Source organism: Sprattus sprattus, assembly GCF_963457725.1.
Source record: "Sprattus sprattus genome assembly, chromosome: 7".
NCBI lineage: Eukaryota > Metazoa > Chordata > Actinopteri > Clupeiformes > Clupeidae > Sprattus > Sprattus sprattus.
The window spans coordinates 30,924,392-30,941,122 of record NC_137926.1 but is presented as its reverse complement, the minus strand read 5'-3'; the positions used below and the strand labels follow the sequence as shown (position 1 = coordinate 30,941,122).

The following is a 16,731-nucleotide window of genomic DNA, read 5'->3' as shown; positions in this document are numbered from 1 at the left end:
ACACTGTATATCCCCATATGCTTCCGGAAGCATACCTTATAGACCAACAGACATGCTCTTCCATTACCATAGACCCAACTCTGGAAACACAATAGCAATCAAAGTCAAAGTTAAGGTAAGTCTAATTTTAGGCCAGTTCATTACATGCACAACAGACTGCCAGAGCCTCACGCTGTCACACTGTCGAACCGCAATCAGAACCCTGATGATTTTAATCATGTACTTCCTTTCCTTTTTTTATATAGCAATTAGCTGTCATTGTATTCACTAGATATTTATATAGTGTTCAGCTCCATCAGTGAACATGATGTGAATTTTATTATCAGATGTATAGTTCCAGTCCTCACATGTGATTGGCTGAAAGTATTTTAAAGCACTGTTGACTTATTCTATTTATATTAATCTTGCTTTATTGACATGATGCATACATGTACATTTGTATTGCGGAGACAAGGGAAAACACAATAACTGAATAACTTATAACTGATTAACTGTTTGTGTGCGTGTGTGTGTGTGTGTGTGTGTGTGTGTGTGTGTGTGTGTGTGCGCTGCAGATCTTTGGCATTCTGAAAGCTCCGTTCACTGATCATGGAGACGGCCCCATGTTGAAGCTGGAGGATCTTGGAGACCAGCGCTACGCCCCCTTTAAGTACATGCTGCGCCTTTGCTACAGGGTGCTGCGCCACTCCCAGCAGGACTACCGCAAGAACCAGGCAAGCATCTACACACACACACACACACACACACACACACACACACACACACACACACACACACACACACACTCACTCACAAAGCCAAACCCGTCAACCATCTTCTGATCACACTTCGTATTCACCTGTACACTTGTTTCTTCACTCCATATTCCTCCACCAACCAAACAGTGATCTATGTGGCAGTTCTGTTAGTGTTTATATGGGTAAGAAGCATTATGGGCACTGGCACCATCATCAAACATCTTGAGTAGTCTTACAAAGTGCTGCGTATGGTGCATGTTGCACAAGTGAAGACCACTGAGTGCCTGAAGATGATACCCTGCCTCAGTGCAGCAGCCAATAGCAGTTTCCAGTGCCCAGTTGTCCTCTAACTGTCCTACATCTGTCCTGCAGGAGTACATCGCTAAGAAGTTCTCCATCATGCAGTCCCAGATCGGCTACGAGATCCTGGCCGAGGACACCATCACGGCGCTGCTGCACAACAACCGCAAGCTTCTGGAGAAGCACATCACCGCCAAGGAGATAGAGACCTTCGTCAACCTACTGAGGCGCAACCGCGAGCCCAGGTATGAAGCACTGTGCCTGTTTTTTTAATGCTATAGACCAGTGTTTCCCAAACTTTTTACAGTCCCGTACCCCTTTAGACATTCAATCTCCACTTACGTACCCCACCCCCCTTCCCCCACACACACTCTCAATGTGTTTCCCTTTATGTTTGTACTTTCTCTACTGCTGCTAACATCCTGATCCGAGGTAGACTTGGAAGACCAACCTGGGATGCTGTCACCGGCAGGTGCATCCTCGATTGTAGGCCTTCAACTAGTAGTAGCGGCTGGTGTCACTCTGGACTGGGGATTAACTCTTTCTAACCATTTATCCATTTTCATGCAGTAACCGGAATGAGCTCACGCTTCCCCACACAGGGCATCAGCGATTGGAATTCTGACGAGGGAGCTAACCGTTGTCCCTATGCCTTTGACCAACCTACCTGTAGCTATTTTTGGCAGTGTTATTATTTCGCTGAAAACTACTATGTATACATAAGTGTATTTTTGGCATTGCGACTGGGCTTTTCAGACTATTTAAGATGTCATGTCTATTTATAGGTCAGTTTGAAAATGTAATGGGCTGTTTCACTTTGAAAATGCAAATCACATTTTCCCCCTGCGTACTTCCTATGTTCCTTTGCATACCCCTGTTTGGGAAACACTGCTATAGACAGTACATCAAAATAATAATAATAATAATAATGATGATGATGATGATGAAGTACACATAAAGCTCTAGTCATACCTCTCGAGCCCTAACACTAACCTTAACTCTCTAAGCTTAACTATAGCACTCCTAACCTGACTGCTAGTTTCTGAACGCTAACCCCATTACCACTTACCTGTCAAAAAGCACTCAATGCTCAAATTGGACATTTTCATTAGTGCTTGCCTGTCTGAGGAGATGGCAAACAGGTTTTAGTGGTGCCAAATTGCTGTTGCCCTAAGGAAGAAAAAATAAAGCAATTTACCTTGATGCACTAGAACATGATGTTTTGCATTTGGGTGATAAGTGCGGTCTACTCAAGTTTGATTTTGAAATGGGTTCACTAAAATGAATTGTTTTTGTGTGTGTGTGTGTGTGTGTGTGTGTGTGTGTGTGTGTGTGTGTGTGTGTGTGTGTGTGTGTGTGTGTGTGTGTGTGTGTGTGTGTGTGTGTGTATATGCATGTGCGTGGCACCTTCTCAGGTTCCTGGACTACCTGTCGGATCTGTGTGTTTCCAATAAGACGGCCATCCCTGTCACTCAGGAGCTTATCTGCAAGTTCATGCTCAACCCCATCAACGCCGACATCCTCATCCAGACCAAGTAAGGCCAAAGCCCGGGGTTGACGAGACGGCCAGTATATTACTTTTATAATATTGTATATTATATTGTATTATTATCTACTCCTTCTACATGGGTCAAATGCTATTTGTGTAACAGTTAACTATTGTTGTAAAATATATTCACAAAAGTCTTTTTGTCATTTGTGCATGTGTGTCAGACTGATCCCACAAACAGAGACCCCTCTGGAGTCCTCGCTCATGCAGGATGAGTGTGATGACGAGGAGGCGTGGCTCTACTGGATTGACAGCAACAAGGAGCCGCATGGCAAGTCCATCCGCCACCTGGCCCAGGACGCCAAGGGCAACCACAAGATGGACGTGGACATCATCACCTATTACAGGTATACCTGTGCTTCCCTTAGGGACCCCCTCAGGGGCAGGCACCCATATTTGATGCTCGCCCTGGCTCCGTCAGACAAACAAGTATGAGTTTTATGTTACTGTCATAAATGGAATCATCTATCTTTCTTTTTTTCTTTCTTTCTTTCTTTCTTTCTTGCTTTTGTTCCTTTGTCTCTCCCTCTCCATCTCTCTCTCCTTCTCTGTCGTTCTCTCTCTTCTCCTCACCTCAGGTACCAGTTGAATCTCTTCGCTAAGATGTGTCTGGACCGGCAGTATTTGGCCATCAACCAGATCTCCAGCCAGCTGCCGGTGGACCTCATCCTGCGTTGCATGTTTGACGACTGCCTGCCCTACAACCTGCGCGCCTCCTTCTGCCGCCTCATGCTGCACATGCACGTGGACCGCGACCCCCAGGAGGCCGTGGTGCCCGTGCGCTACGCCCGCCTCTGGACCGAGATCCCGTCCAAGATCACCATCCACGAGTGAGTGAGTGGGAACAGTGTGTGCCCAGAGCTGTAGTGTACACACTCATCGCACCAAGCTTGATATGAGACCTCTGAAAAACTGTGAATGTGAATATGTAGTCTTGTTGTTTTAATCGTACTCCAAGAGGAGCATGGAGCAACTAGAGCAAAAGAAAAGTTTGTGACTGCATAGTGTACAAAGCACCCCAAATTTTCACTAGAACATTCCTGATGTGCTATGCCGTGTCAGCTTGGTCTTTGGAGTACTCTTAATAATTTGGGGTTTTGGAGTAGGTTCACTCCAGTCCTGTTGATGTGATTCTCTGGGCGTCGGTGTGCTGCTTGTAAACCATGTGCAGGTATGAGTATGAGTTCCGGGACATATCCCGGGAGGAGATGAAGAGGAAGTTTGCGCCCACCATGGAGTTTGTGGAGGAGTACCTGAGAGATGTGGTCAGTCAGGCCTACCCTTTTGGAGACGAGGACAAGAACGAGCTGACCCTGGAGGTGAAGCACCTTCACATCTACATTTTTAACACCTAAACATACTGAAATGTGCCCACAATGCACATGACAATTTTTTGACCATGCTAGTCCTGTTCAGACAAAGGGCTTTTCTATGGTGATGTGCCCTTATTTTTCTATACGGATGGTATGTGTGCGGGTAGCCTTTTAGGAGTCATGGTGGTGCAGTGAAAGGTTTTTATATTCTCTCCCCCTCTGGTTCCTCAGGTGGTGAATCTGGCACGGCACCTGGTCTACTTTGGCTTCTACAGCTTCAGTGAGCTGCTGAGGCTCACGCGCACCCTGCTGGCCATACTGGACATTGTGCAGCCTGCACTCACCTACATGGCCAAACTCAACAAGAGCCCAGAGGGAGGTGAGAGGCGCACACACACACACAAACCGTCACCCACCACCACAACCACCACACACACACCACCACCACAGAGCGCTTACACATGAGGTCAACTGTTGGGGTCAGATGGGCTGTAAGCTGCATTGCTGCTTGCTAGGCAGGGTCTCTTAGAGATCAGACTCCCTTAACTGATTTGAGACCTTACTGCCAATATGAAGGTTAAAAGTCAAGAATGTTAGAAATCCAAAGTTAGATGGCAGTCTTTGAAGTTACATTTGGGTACCTTCCATAACCTTCAGTCAGCTTGAGATGATTGATCTTTGTATTATTTGATGATGTATCTGTACTAAGCTGCCTGTGTATGTCCGTTTGTTTCTTTGTCTGCCAGGGAACAATGTTCTGCGCACCATCCATGGAGTTGGGGAGATGATGAGTCAGATGGTTCTGCGAGGTTCTGTTCCGCTCAGCTTGCCTGATTCCCCGCCCGCCTCTCGCCACGGAAAACCTCTGTTTATCCCAGACAACGAGGACGTCAAGGTGATGGACACCAAGCTGCGCATCATCGAAATTCTCCAGGTGAGCGCCATCTGGTGGCGGAGCAGAGTTCACCCTGCAGTGCCGTGCCACAGTTGGGCACCAGAGGCACCACTTGGCATGGGTGAAATGAATGGACTTTTAACTCAACAAATGCATCTGTTTAAATGATTAGGTATATTTAGACCTAATATTACTCATATTGTATTAATTCCAACGTGTGCTTTTGCTTTGATGCCGATCTGAAGTTCATCCTGAGCGTGCGCTTGGACTACCGCATAACGTACTTGCTGTCCATCTATAAAAAAGAGTTTGGTGACCAGAGTTTGCCTGACAGCTCAATGTCTGTGTCCGACTACCCTCCTATATCAGGTAGAAGGAGTTTGTTTCACATTAACTATAATGTATGTGCTTAATAAGTCCTCTAGTGTATAATATATTCATGTGTTATGGTGTCATTTTTTCATACACGCTCTTTAGCAGTTGTGGTGTTGTTTTCTAGCAGTGTTTAAGAGAAAAGAATCTTGAGTGATTTTGGGATGTATTATTTAGTGTTACTGATCGGAGACTTTTGACTTGTATCTCCTCATCTGTGCAGTGTCAGAGCCAGATATCGATGAGATAGCTGCGAAAGCAGAGACTATGTTTGCTGGAAGGTGAGTAACTACAGAGTATTATTATTTGTATAATCTTTTTCAGGGCCATGCAGGTCTGTTCTGTTCAAATGGGGATGCTATATAGAGGAGTTAGGATTCATCTGTAAGGAACAGTAACTGAAATGGCAAAAAAATGTCCTTTTTTGTTCAGTTAAAAATTGTATTCTGTTAGCAGAAGCGGTCTGAGATGATTGATGATGCAGCTTTCACTTGATAAAATTCTTCACAACCTCACAACAAGATGATGTGTGTGTTTTTATGTCACCATACCACCAGTACTTGTTTTTGTGTTATTTAATGTTGAGAAGAGAACGTATATACAAGAGAGAACACCCCTGTTAAGAGACCAAAGTATGACTGTTGGCCACTGAGTTTCAGTTGGTTGGAGTTAAAAGGAGAGTACTTTGAAGACTTGTTAATGTTCCTAAGTGAGTTACATCTGGGCAACGAATGTAGAGGCTCTGTTAAACACAGTGCAGTGATGTTAAAGGTGGAGTTGAAATGTTATGGGCCTGGGCCTGGGCCTGGTTGATGTGGGTGAGGTGTCTTGTTGACTACCTGTAAGACAAACCAAGAATTACAGTAGATATGGGGAGTCATGATGGCCATGATGACTTACTGATCAGTTGAAGTTGGATGACTTGATTACTGGATCGGTTGGTTTCTGTAAAAGAGTTACTCGTAGAGGGAAGCTTTGGAGCTGGATGTGTTAAGGAGTGGGGGTGGGGTGTGGACCTCCCACTGTGTGTATGGAGGAAGGTTGGCTGTGGACGGCCTGAACATGAGCTGGTGGTGAGCTGTGTTATTATCGTGCCTCAGTAAAGAGAGGAGCACGGTGGAGCTGGATGATGAGGGTGGCAGGACGTTCCTGAGGGTCCTCATCCACCTCATCATGCAAGACTACCCTCCTCTGGTGTCCGGATCCCTGCAGCTCATCTTCAAGCACTTCAGCCAACGAGCAGATGTCCTGCAGGCCTTCAAACAGGTGAGTGCCAGTCTAGGTCTCAGTGCAGTACTTCAACTTCATTCACATCCGTCTTTAATTGAATCCTTAAAGAAGCACCAGGATGTAAGCACACGATATTAGATTAGATTAGATTAGATTCAACTTTATTGTCATTGTACAGAGTACAGGTACTGAGACAACGAAATGCAGTTTAGCATCTAAACAGAAGTGCAAATAGAAATACAAGTGCAGAGTATGTGCAAATGTAAAGTGGAATAATTGAATAAATAAGATATATACAGTAAGAGTTAGGTATGAAAAATGAACAGAATTGGGACTAGCAGCAATTGAGGTAGGAAGTGTAGATAGATATAAAAAGCAACTGAATGATATAACCTCTTTTAATGACCTAGACTTTGTAACTATGGTAATCCAGCTGTAGCATTGCCAAAAGATGGTTGCATGGCCCTCTTTGGCCTTGTTGATGATGTGGTGACTCCTGTCAGTCACTTCAATCAAGGAACCATTATACAGCATGAAGTAGAACCTGAAACTAAGTATCTATCTGGCATTAATTGAGACCTCAGGCCAGTGTCAGCTCTTGTAGTGAACGTGACTCGTGTCCTGCAGGTCCAGCTGCTGGTGTCTGAGCAGGACGTGGAGAACTACAAGCAGATCAAGGTGGACCTGGACCAGCTCCGGCTGACAGTGGAGAAGTCCGAACTCTGGGTGGAGAAGACCGGAGGCTACGGCAGCGAAGACATCGGAGACGGCCAGAAGCAGGAGCAGAACATGGAGGTGCGCCCCCTGTTGGTTGCACCTATAAATTACAATCTTTGGTTTTTCAAAGGCAGGAGAAGCTTCTGATGTTCTGGTGTTATATGAATGCTTTTTTGTGTTGCTTCTTTCAGGAGGCTGGTATCCTGAGCCCAGTGAATGATGGGGACATAAAACCACAGATTGACAGCAACAAAGCCAACAACTACAACATTGTCAAAGAGGTGGGCCAGTTCATTTCACTTTGCCATCCCAACTTCATCAATTAACTCCATCCATCTTAGTTCTACCCCTTCACCTTTTCAACATTACACTAAATTGTCCAGCCACACAGACAAAGGCAATGTGTAGAGGAATGAACCACACTAAAATAAGATTTAATAATCTGTAACAGAAAGTTCTTGAGACGCTTATAAGTTTTGATAGCTGTTTACAGTGATGTCAATGAGCCTCATTCTCGAACGCACTTAAGAACAAGCTAGGAAGACATTTCTTCTTTACCCAACTTATGACGTTCCCTGGACATTTCTGGTATTCATGAACGTTTTCTCATCTGGGATTCCTTCTTAACCTAGACCAGAATTTACTTTAATCATTTTTAAAAATAGCAGTTGTAAATCGGCCAGATTGTTTTCAAGGGCTGAATTTGTGAGAAATCGTTGGCGTAGTCATGATTCTACGAGGCATCATGATGTCCTAAAATAAGTTAAAGCACTACATGAACACTGCAAATGTAAGTGAATAAATAAATAAGCACTAAACTCAACCATGTGGATAGAGCCATAGTGGAATAGAATGGACACATCTACATTCTGCAACAGTACCTCCACCTTTGCACCGGTGAAGTTAAGTCTTCATTTACTGACCTGTGCACCACCAGTGTTTGCTTTCTGCTCTGACATGACTGTCGATTGTGTTGCTTTCGAGTTGCTTTCGCGTGGATTCTATTGATTCTGAGTGCATAAGTGACTACAGTACCCTTATAAAGACCTGGCGGGGTGTGTATGTCTGCAAATCCAGGTGTACGAGAAAGCGCGTTCAATTTAAGAATCCCCATTCGGAGGAGCAGAGCGGAGAACATTTTGGCTGTGTAAGAGCCCATTTCAATGCTTTCATGAACCTGGCGGAGATCTTTTCTTAGGCAGTTCTTTCGAAGTTCCGAAGAAGACATTTAGGAAGACAGTAAAGAAAATGTTTGAGAATGAGGCTCAATGTCTTTTGATTACCATAACTGATGCATCAACGAGGCCAAATTTAGCTAGAGGTTTTTGACTGTTTGTCCAGTAGATCCTGATAAGGCTCAGCAAGCTGTGCTACCCCACGAAGAAGAGCAAGGTTCAGCAGCAGAGACTGCTGAAGAACATGGGAGCCCACACTGTGGTGCTGGACCTGCTGCAGATCCCCTATGAGAAGGTAAGTGTTCACACACACACACACACACACACACACACACAGAGACACACACACAGAGACACACACAGAGACACACACAGAGACACACACAGAGACACACACAGAGACACACACAGAGACACACACAGAGACACACACAGAGACACACACAGACACACACACAGTACACATTGAGATAGTGTCCCATGCAGTGGATGATGAACTCTCAGTGGTTTGGGATTTTCTGGAGCTTCCTTCTTGCTCACTGCTCCTGTTCTCCCTCCATAGAGTGATGAGAAGATGAATGAGATCATGCAGCTGGCCCATGGCTTCCTGCAGAACTTCTGTCGAGACAACCCCCAAAACCAGACGCTGCTCCACAAGCACCTCAACCTCTTCCTCACGCCTGGGGTGCGCTTTCGTAGGGATTCATCAAACGAGATTCATGAAAAGTCACATCTATTGTAGATCACAGGCTCTTGGCCCCTCTGGTCACAGTTTAATTTTCAAATTCATGCTCGCTCTCCATCTCAGCTCCTTGAGGCGAAGACGATGCGCTACATCTTCCGGAACAACTACCACCTGTGCAACGAGATCAGCGACCGCGTCGTGCACCACTTTGTCCACTGCATCGAGACGCACGGACGCCATGTCCAGTACCTGCGCTTCCTCCAGACCATCGTCAAGGCCGATGGGAAGTACGTGAAGAAGTGCCAGGACAAAGTCATGACTGAGGTGAGTGCAGCGGGACAGAGGCAAGTCATGACTGAGGTGAGTGCTTGCAGGACAGACACAAGTCAAAGAGGACATCAGTTTTTGATAGCTTTGCTTTTAAACATTTGACCAAGATTATTAAAATGGATATTGAGATGGATGTTAACCTTTTTTGTTTGATGTTAGGTATTCATCATGTAAACAGTATTGTTTTTATATAGATTAGTTTAATGTTATTATTTGTTTAATTTGTAATGCTGGAGAATTTAACTAATATATAGCCCCCATGTGTAGCACCGGTTGTAGGGTAGTCTGGTGTAGATGCTTCTGCATAGGGTTTGGTCTACAACTCATCCAATGTGTGTTTTGTTTCTGTGTGTGTGTGTGTGTGTGTGTGTGTGTGTGTGTGTGTGTGTGGTTTCTCTGTGTGTGTGTGTGTGTGAAGCTGGTGAACGGCGGCGAGGACGTGCTGGTGTTCTACAACGACCGCGCCTCGTTCCCAGTCCTCCTTCAGATGATGAGCTCGGAGCGGGAGCGCTCAGACATGGGGGGGGCCCTGGCCTACCACAACACACTGGTGGAGCTACTGGCCGCCTGCACCGAGGGCAAGAACGTCTACACTGAGCTCAAGTGCAACTCTCTGCTGCCGCTGGATGACATCGTTAACGTGGTCACCCATGACGACTGCATCCCAGAGGTAAGCGAGGAGACGGGAAATGTCAGTAATGACAAAAGCCAATTTTGAAAAGTTGAGGTTGAATTGAGGAAATCTTGTCTCTCATGTGTATTAAGTATCATTATTATAGCTATAGCATATTGTACATCGTATACAGGGGCGGTCTTTCCTACAGGCGGTATAGGCAGTCGCCTAGGGCGCCACTCAGAGGGGGGCGCACAAAACTGCGCCCAGCAATTTTTTTTTTATAAATCTAACATTATAATAAATCCTGTTCTTAGCCTAGAATGAATTCCAGATAAGAAAACGTTAATGAATGCGTGAATTGCCCCGGGCACTTTAGATAGATAGATAGATAGATAGATAGATAGATAGATAGATAGATAGATAGATAGATAGATGGATACTTTATTTATCCCGAGGGAAATTAAGGAAATTAACGCTAGCTAGACAGTGACTTGTGACGTTCCTTGTAATTGCCATTCAGTCTTAACATCAGTTCAAGTTAATCTGTACCGCAATTTGCGTAATTTGAAATTTAAAAATAAAATTATCATAACAACGTTATATTTGAAATACAAATATAAGTTATCATAACAACGTTAGTTTTGGTCGAGCAAGCTAGCCTGTTTAATTAGACATGATTGAACTAATCAAGAGCTATGCATCTTAATTAAAATAAAAAGCATGTCAGGCTGTCCAAATACACTTAAATGCTTAATAACTACAGAATAGCTACATTTAACAAATAATGATAATACTGTAACGTGCCGGCATAGTCGGCATAATGCCATGCGGCAGGCACATACTTTTCTATGTGTGATGCACTAGCGCTCAACGATGTTCCCTAACAATGTTCCTTGCTGTTCTTTTTGCATGTCGTTCGTTGTTCTGTGTTGAAACTCAGTAGCTCTTGATTAGTTCAGTTGTTATGTTTATGTGAAAGAAATGCAGTCTTAGAGCGCCAGGAGTGAAGCTCGCCTAGAGCGCCAGATGTGCTAGGGCCGCCCCTGATCGTATAGCTTACTAACAACCAGAAGGGTTCTAGTAGACTGTAGGCTTTTCTTCATACAAGTTTGTCCCTCTGGGGCCTCTGTAGGTGAAGATAGCCTACGTGAACTTCGTGAATCACTGCTACGTGGACACTGAGGTGGAGATGAAAGAGATCTACACAAGCCACCACATCTGGAAGCTTTTTGAGAACTTTCTGGTGGACATGGCCAGGGTGAGCGCCTCACAATGCCTTTCACTGCTTCCCTGCTTGACAATAACACTCACAGTATGCATGCAGCAACTCATGGACATGGCATGTTTGTTAGCAGTTCATAATCACCTCGCTTATCTGTTATAAGGCATGTTATTAATTTCTCTCTTATATTCCATTGAAATGTCTTGTCATAATCATAGATGGAATAATGTAGATGCATAGACTCTTTCCCACACACAACTTGAAAACTTGAATGATCATTTGACCAAAGCGCCCAAGTGCCCAGAGCTTTTCAGCATGCCTAACAGTAGTAGCATGAGTGGCATTAGCTTGGCTGCCTCAGCTGTCTATTACATGGAAGCCTCCATATGTGCCCTTCAGTTTTGCAACAGCGCCGCAAACAGGAGGCTAGCTGAAATCAGGCCTGCGCATATCCTGTTACAGGTGTGCAACACTACCACGGACCGCAAGCACGCCGATCCCACGCTGGAGAAGTTCGTCACCGAGGTGGTCATGGCCATCATCAAGGGCTTCTTCGGATCACAGTTCTACGTCAACAGCTCCAACCTGCAGGTGAGGTCGAGGGGAGGGGGTGTGTGTGTTTGTGTGTGTGTGGGGGGTGCACAGTGATGTCTCAACTCGTCTCTCAGTTCTTTTCTCGGTTCACTCTGAGAATTTTAATTCATGTACTGTAATTGTTCTTTCTGCTCATATGCTCTTTGTAAGCAGAGGTAATTCTTTTTGTTCAACTTCACAGTCTTAAAGCACAGTTTCCACAGCAACAGATCCCTAAAGCACAACTCCGCCCTTTCTCTTCACTCTCATCCGCTCTCTCTCTCTCTCTCCACCTCTCCTTTCCTCTCCCAGACACACCAGCCCATCTTCATTCAGCTGCTGCAGTCGGCCTTCAGGGTGTACAACTGCCCCTGGCTCAACGCTGCCCAGAAGACCAACATCGAAGGTTGCATCAAGACCCTCGCTGACGTGGGTGCGTTCTGTTCGGCACACTCACTCACTCAGTCGGTCACGTATTCACTCACACACTGTCTCTGTCTCTGACTTCTTTTCTTCAGTGAAACTTTCCACATGAAGCCCTTTGGGTTACTTCAACTAGAGGCTGAACTTTTTTTTGGCCGGAGGGTGAAGTCAAAACCTTAACGATGTATGTTGCTGCTGCTGACTGGCTGAACTACTACTGTGTGATAAACTAATGGAGTAGCTGCCCCCTATTCACAGTCAAATACGATCTACTTAGTTCTTACCAAATCATCCAAATAACTCAACCAAATAATAAATTGATGTCTTTGCCAAGTTGATGATATAGAAGTGAGAAGAAATTTGCTAGGAAGAGAATTATGTCACTCATATTCCTTAAAGAGCTATCATGATGACTCACTCTGCCTACAGGGCCTTCAGCCCAGTTCGGCTCCTCAATCAGAACAATGAAACAGCAATTACTTACAAGCTCTCTTTTCTTTTTTTATCGCTCTATCTAAAACTCTACACGTTTTCTTGCCTTCCCAGCCAAGAACCGTGCCATTGCCATCCCAGTGGACCTGGACAGTCAGGTGAACACCCTGTCCTTGAAGACCCACACCAACATGGTGCAGCGTGCCGCCAAAGACTGGAGGCTGTCCGCCCGCGCCCGGCCACGCAAAGAGCCCTTTGGCTCCCCTGACTACAAGAGTATCATCGAGAAGCTACAGGTATGGGACCAGTAAGGCTGCCTAGTTGCTGCAAGCCAAACTACTTTATCTCTGCAGCTAACCCCACACCAGCAATCCTCACTGCAACATCGTTACAGCAGCTAACCAACTCCATGGCACCGCTGCAGTCAACACAGCTACATCACAAACCCTCATGCCTCTCTGTCGCTGCAGATAATGGTGTGCAGCTGTGGCTATAACTAGGCGACAACCGTAAGCGGCTAATTCGCCAGTACTCCAGCGGTGAACAGCACCGCAGCTGCCAACACCAGCTATCATTAGATCATAACTGTAGCAGCGGCAGCTAATGCTAGTGCCCGGCAGTAGAGCTGAGTGCAGCACAGCAACAGTGCTGTGTGGGCCTGAGTAGCTCTCTACTGTGTGTGTGTGTGTGTGTGTGTGTGTGTGTGTGTGTGTGTCTGTGTCTGTGTCTGTGTCTGTGTCTGTGTCTGTGTCTGTGTCTCTGTGTGTGTGTGTGTGTGGCAGGCACTGTGGTTTGGGGAGTTCTGAATCCCAGCTGCTCAGTTTCCCCATGAGGCCAGTGTACTGTAATAGAAAGCATTCTAAATATGCTGTAGGTACTACTCAGATACCAGGAGTTTATACTGCTGGATGTTTGATACTGTTTGTCCATTGGAACCTGCAGGACTTCCTAACAGAGTTGTGTGTGTGGTGTGTGTGCAGGGTGTGGTGTCATGTCTGGAGGAGCAGTTCAGCCCTAAGGTGCAGGCTGAGTTCTCGGTGCTGGTGGACGTGCTGCACAGCCCTGAGCTGCTCTTCCCAGAGGCGGCCAGACTGCGCTGTGAGAGAGGAGCCTTCATGTCCAAGTGAGTCGCCCTCCCTCTCTCCTCCCTGCTCCCTGCTCTCTCACTCCTTCTCTCCTCCCTCCCTCCCCTGCTCTCTCACTCCTTCTCTCCCCCCTCTCCTGCTCCCTCACTCCTTCTCTCCTCCCTCCCCTGCTCCCTCTCTCCTTCTCTCCCCCCTCTCCTGCTCTCTCACTCCTTCTCTCCTCCCTCCCCTGCTCCCTCTCTCCTTCTCTCCCCCCTCTCCTGCTCTCTCACTCCTTCTCTCCTCCCTCCCTCCCCTGGCCCCTCACTCCTTCTCTCCTCCCTCCCCTGCTCTCTCTCTCCTTCTCTCCCCCCTCTCCTGCTCTCTCACTCCTTCTCTCCTCCCTCCCCTGCTCCCTTTCTCCTTCTCTCCCCCCTCTCCTGCTCTCTCACTCCTTCTCTCCTTCCTCCATTTCTCCCTCACTCCTTCTCTCCTCCCTCCCTTGCTCCTTCACTCCTTCTCTCCTTCCTCTCCTGCTCCTTCTTTCCCTCTACCTCAGGCTCTCCCCCACTAATCATCATAAATACCTCTACAGAGGGGGCCCTGCATATTGCCTGTGTTAAATGTCAGTGGCTCCTTCCTGTCCAGCACCTCTTTCAATCTAAACTGCACACATTCATGTAAATCTCCTCTGTGGTATTGTACTGGATATGCCACTGGATGGGATATAAGGTTAGGATGACCTAACCAAGGTCTCTCTAGTTTAACAATCTTATTATTATTATTATTATTTTCTATCTTCTCTCTGCAAGAAATGCCTCACAACCCTTTTCAAAAGTCTAATGTTGAGCCTAGCAATAGTTGGCCATCTTGACCCTGTAAAGTGTTTTCAAAGCATATCACACAATGTGTGTACGTGTGAATGTGGGTGGCTGAAGGTGAAAGTGTGAAAGAGTAAAAGGTTTTCTATAAATAAATAAAAAGGTAGAAACTGTCTTTAGATGTGAATGGTCAGCTCAGGCACTGATTGGCATTATGTCTGTGTGTGTGTGTGTGTGTGTGTGTGTGTGTGTGTGTGTGTGTTTATTTATGCGTGTGTGTATCTGACCAAACAACGTGTCATTTGTGTCTCGTGCAGGCTGATTAAGCACACCAAGAAGCTGATGGAGAAAGAGGAGAAGATGTGCATCAAGATCCTGCAGACGCTGCGTGCCATGCTGGACAAGAGGGAGAGCATGGAGGAGACTGTGAGTGCATCCCCTCCTCTCCCCTCGTCTCGCCTCCCTTGGTCTCTCCTCGTCTCTCCTCTCCTCTCCTCGTCTCTCCGCGTCTCCCCTCCACTGTCCTCGTCTCTGCCGTCTCCCCTCCTCCTCGTCTTTCCTCTCCTCTCTTTGTCTCCCCTCCTCTCTCCTCGTTTTTCCTCGCCTCCCCTCGTCTCCCCTCATCTTTCCTCGTCTCTCCTAGCCTCTGTGTCTGTATCTGTCTGCTGCTGTTGCTTAAGCGTATTCTGAAAGTGGTGGGTGCAGGGACAGGGTGCCGTGGTGTAGCGTGGCGTGGCGTGGTGTAGCGTGGTGTAGCGTGGCGTGCCTGCTGGACGTGGCATCTGCACTCTCTCTCTCGCCGCTCAGCTCAAACAGCGCCACTGCCGTGTGAGAGCTTCTGACTCACGGAGGTCCGGCGGAATCCTGTTAAGTAATTAGACGGAGAAGTCTCGAATGACTTGGAGGGGATTTGGTTGGCGGTGGGAGGGGGGGGGGGTGGGGGGGTGGAGGCGACAGGAAGCACCTGCAGAGAGTGATGTCACCCCAGCCTGAGCCGGAGTGTGCGTGCCTGTGTGTGTGTGTGAGGTTGCTGTACCCCAAGTGGCCACTAGCTGCTCCCACACTTGCGTCACTCTGGTTAGGGGAAGGAGGGGGTGGCACAGTGAGGCTGGACTGAACCTGTTGACCTGTCTGCAGTCTGACATCAGGGTGAGCAGGTGACATGCTGGTGTATTTTTTTCGGGGCGGGGGGGGGTAGAGGTATACAACCTCACCTCTGGTGCCAGTGCACCACTGTGAGGGCTGATGGCAGAGAGAGAGAGAGAGAGAGAGAGAGAGAGAGAGAGAGAGAGAGAGAGAGAGAGAGAGAGAGCTTTGAGACCCAGACGGTGAATCAGTATTCACCGGACAACTTGCCTCCATTACATAAGCCAGAGTCACATGAGGACACAGTGTGAGAGCGAAGAGGAGGACGTGAGAAAGAGAGAGGGAGAAGAAGGGAGAGAGGGAAAAGGAGAGAGAGAGAGAGAAGAGGCACCGAACAAACAAATCAATACTGCAGTGAGCTGAGTTCATCCTGGCTTCGTTCCATGCTGCTTGGAACCTAGACAGAGAGAGAGAGAGAGAGAGAGAGAGAGAGAGAGAGAGTAAGAGAGCCAGGGGAGAGGAGAGAGGGAAGGTGAGAAACACAGAGAAACACGGAGATATATGAGGGAGGGGGAGAGAGAGATAGCAAGAACAAGAGGGCTTCAGTGAAAAAAAGAGAAGTGGAGGGTTAAAGTGGGAGTGGCGATACAAAGTTAAGAAAGTTTGGGGAGAAGGGGGAAAAAATCACCCCAGGAGCAGACAGCCTCGGAGTTTCACCAGCGCGGAGAAAGGATGCCTCACCGGACATGTATTATGCATCAGAGGTGCTTTTAGAGACATTTAAGCATCACAGCTAACAGCTCAGTCACCACGCAGGCAAACACACACACATACACACACACACACACACAGTGTGTTGAGATCTGATTTTCTGCAGAGGTAGTGCACTAAACGACTCGTCAACCCACCAACTATAGACCACCGAAATATTAACAGTTAAAAGGACTTTAAAATTCATCCCTGAAGAGCATGTACATGTGAGTGTCTGTCTGTCTGTCTGTCTGTCTGTGTGTTTTTGTGTGTGTGTGTGTGTTTTTGTGTGAGTGAGTGAGTGAGTGAGTGTGAGTGAGTGAGTTAGTGTGTGTGTGTGTGTGTGTGTGTGTGTGTGTGTGTGTGTGTGTGTGTGTGCTGTGTGCATCTTGCCCTGCAAGGGGAGCTGCAGACTCAGGCAGACGGCAGCCACAGCAGTGG

At 46.8% G+C, this 16,731-nt stretch overlaps 1 protein-coding gene across 1 annotated transcript in view; it reads left to right on the top strand.

The window, feature by feature from the left end:
* Window positions 1-16,731, top strand: part of itpr2 (inositol 1,4,5-trisphosphate receptor, type 2) — a gene marked incomplete at its 5' end in the record, with an annotated part of 80,388 nt that overhangs the window by 16,583 nt on the left and 47,074 nt on the right. Inside the window, 23 exons of the mRNA XM_080842784.1 lie at window positions 555-713; window positions 1,110-1,282; window positions 2,453-2,572; window positions 2,751-2,933; window positions 3,165-3,416; window positions 3,758-3,905; window positions 4,131-4,278; window positions 4,646-4,833; window positions 5,040-5,163; window positions 5,396-5,447; window positions 6,267-6,432; window positions 7,024-7,191; window positions 7,305-7,394; window positions 8,458-8,583; window positions 8,851-8,973; window positions 9,097-9,297; window positions 9,722-9,973; window positions 11,052-11,177; window positions 11,604-11,732; window positions 12,027-12,147; window positions 12,684-12,865; window positions 13,550-13,692; window positions 14,772-14,880. Coding sequence (XP_080698910.1) covers window positions 555-713; window positions 1,110-1,282; window positions 2,453-2,572; window positions 2,751-2,933; window positions 3,165-3,416; window positions 3,758-3,905; window positions 4,131-4,278; window positions 4,646-4,833; window positions 5,040-5,163; window positions 5,396-5,447; window positions 6,267-6,432; window positions 7,024-7,191; window positions 7,305-7,394; window positions 8,458-8,583; window positions 8,851-8,973; window positions 9,097-9,297; window positions 9,722-9,973; window positions 11,052-11,177; window positions 11,604-11,732; window positions 12,027-12,147; window positions 12,684-12,865; window positions 13,550-13,692; window positions 14,772-14,880 — 3,483 coding nt within the window. The remainder of the gene's footprint in view (window positions 1-554; window positions 714-1,109; window positions 1,283-2,452; window positions 2,573-2,750; window positions 2,934-3,164; window positions 3,417-3,757; window positions 3,906-4,130; window positions 4,279-4,645; window positions 4,834-5,039; window positions 5,164-5,395; window positions 5,448-6,266; window positions 6,433-7,023; window positions 7,192-7,304; window positions 7,395-8,457; window positions 8,584-8,850; window positions 8,974-9,096; window positions 9,298-9,721; window positions 9,974-11,051; window positions 11,178-11,603; window positions 11,733-12,026; window positions 12,148-12,683; window positions 12,866-13,549; window positions 13,693-14,771; window positions 14,881-16,731) is intronic.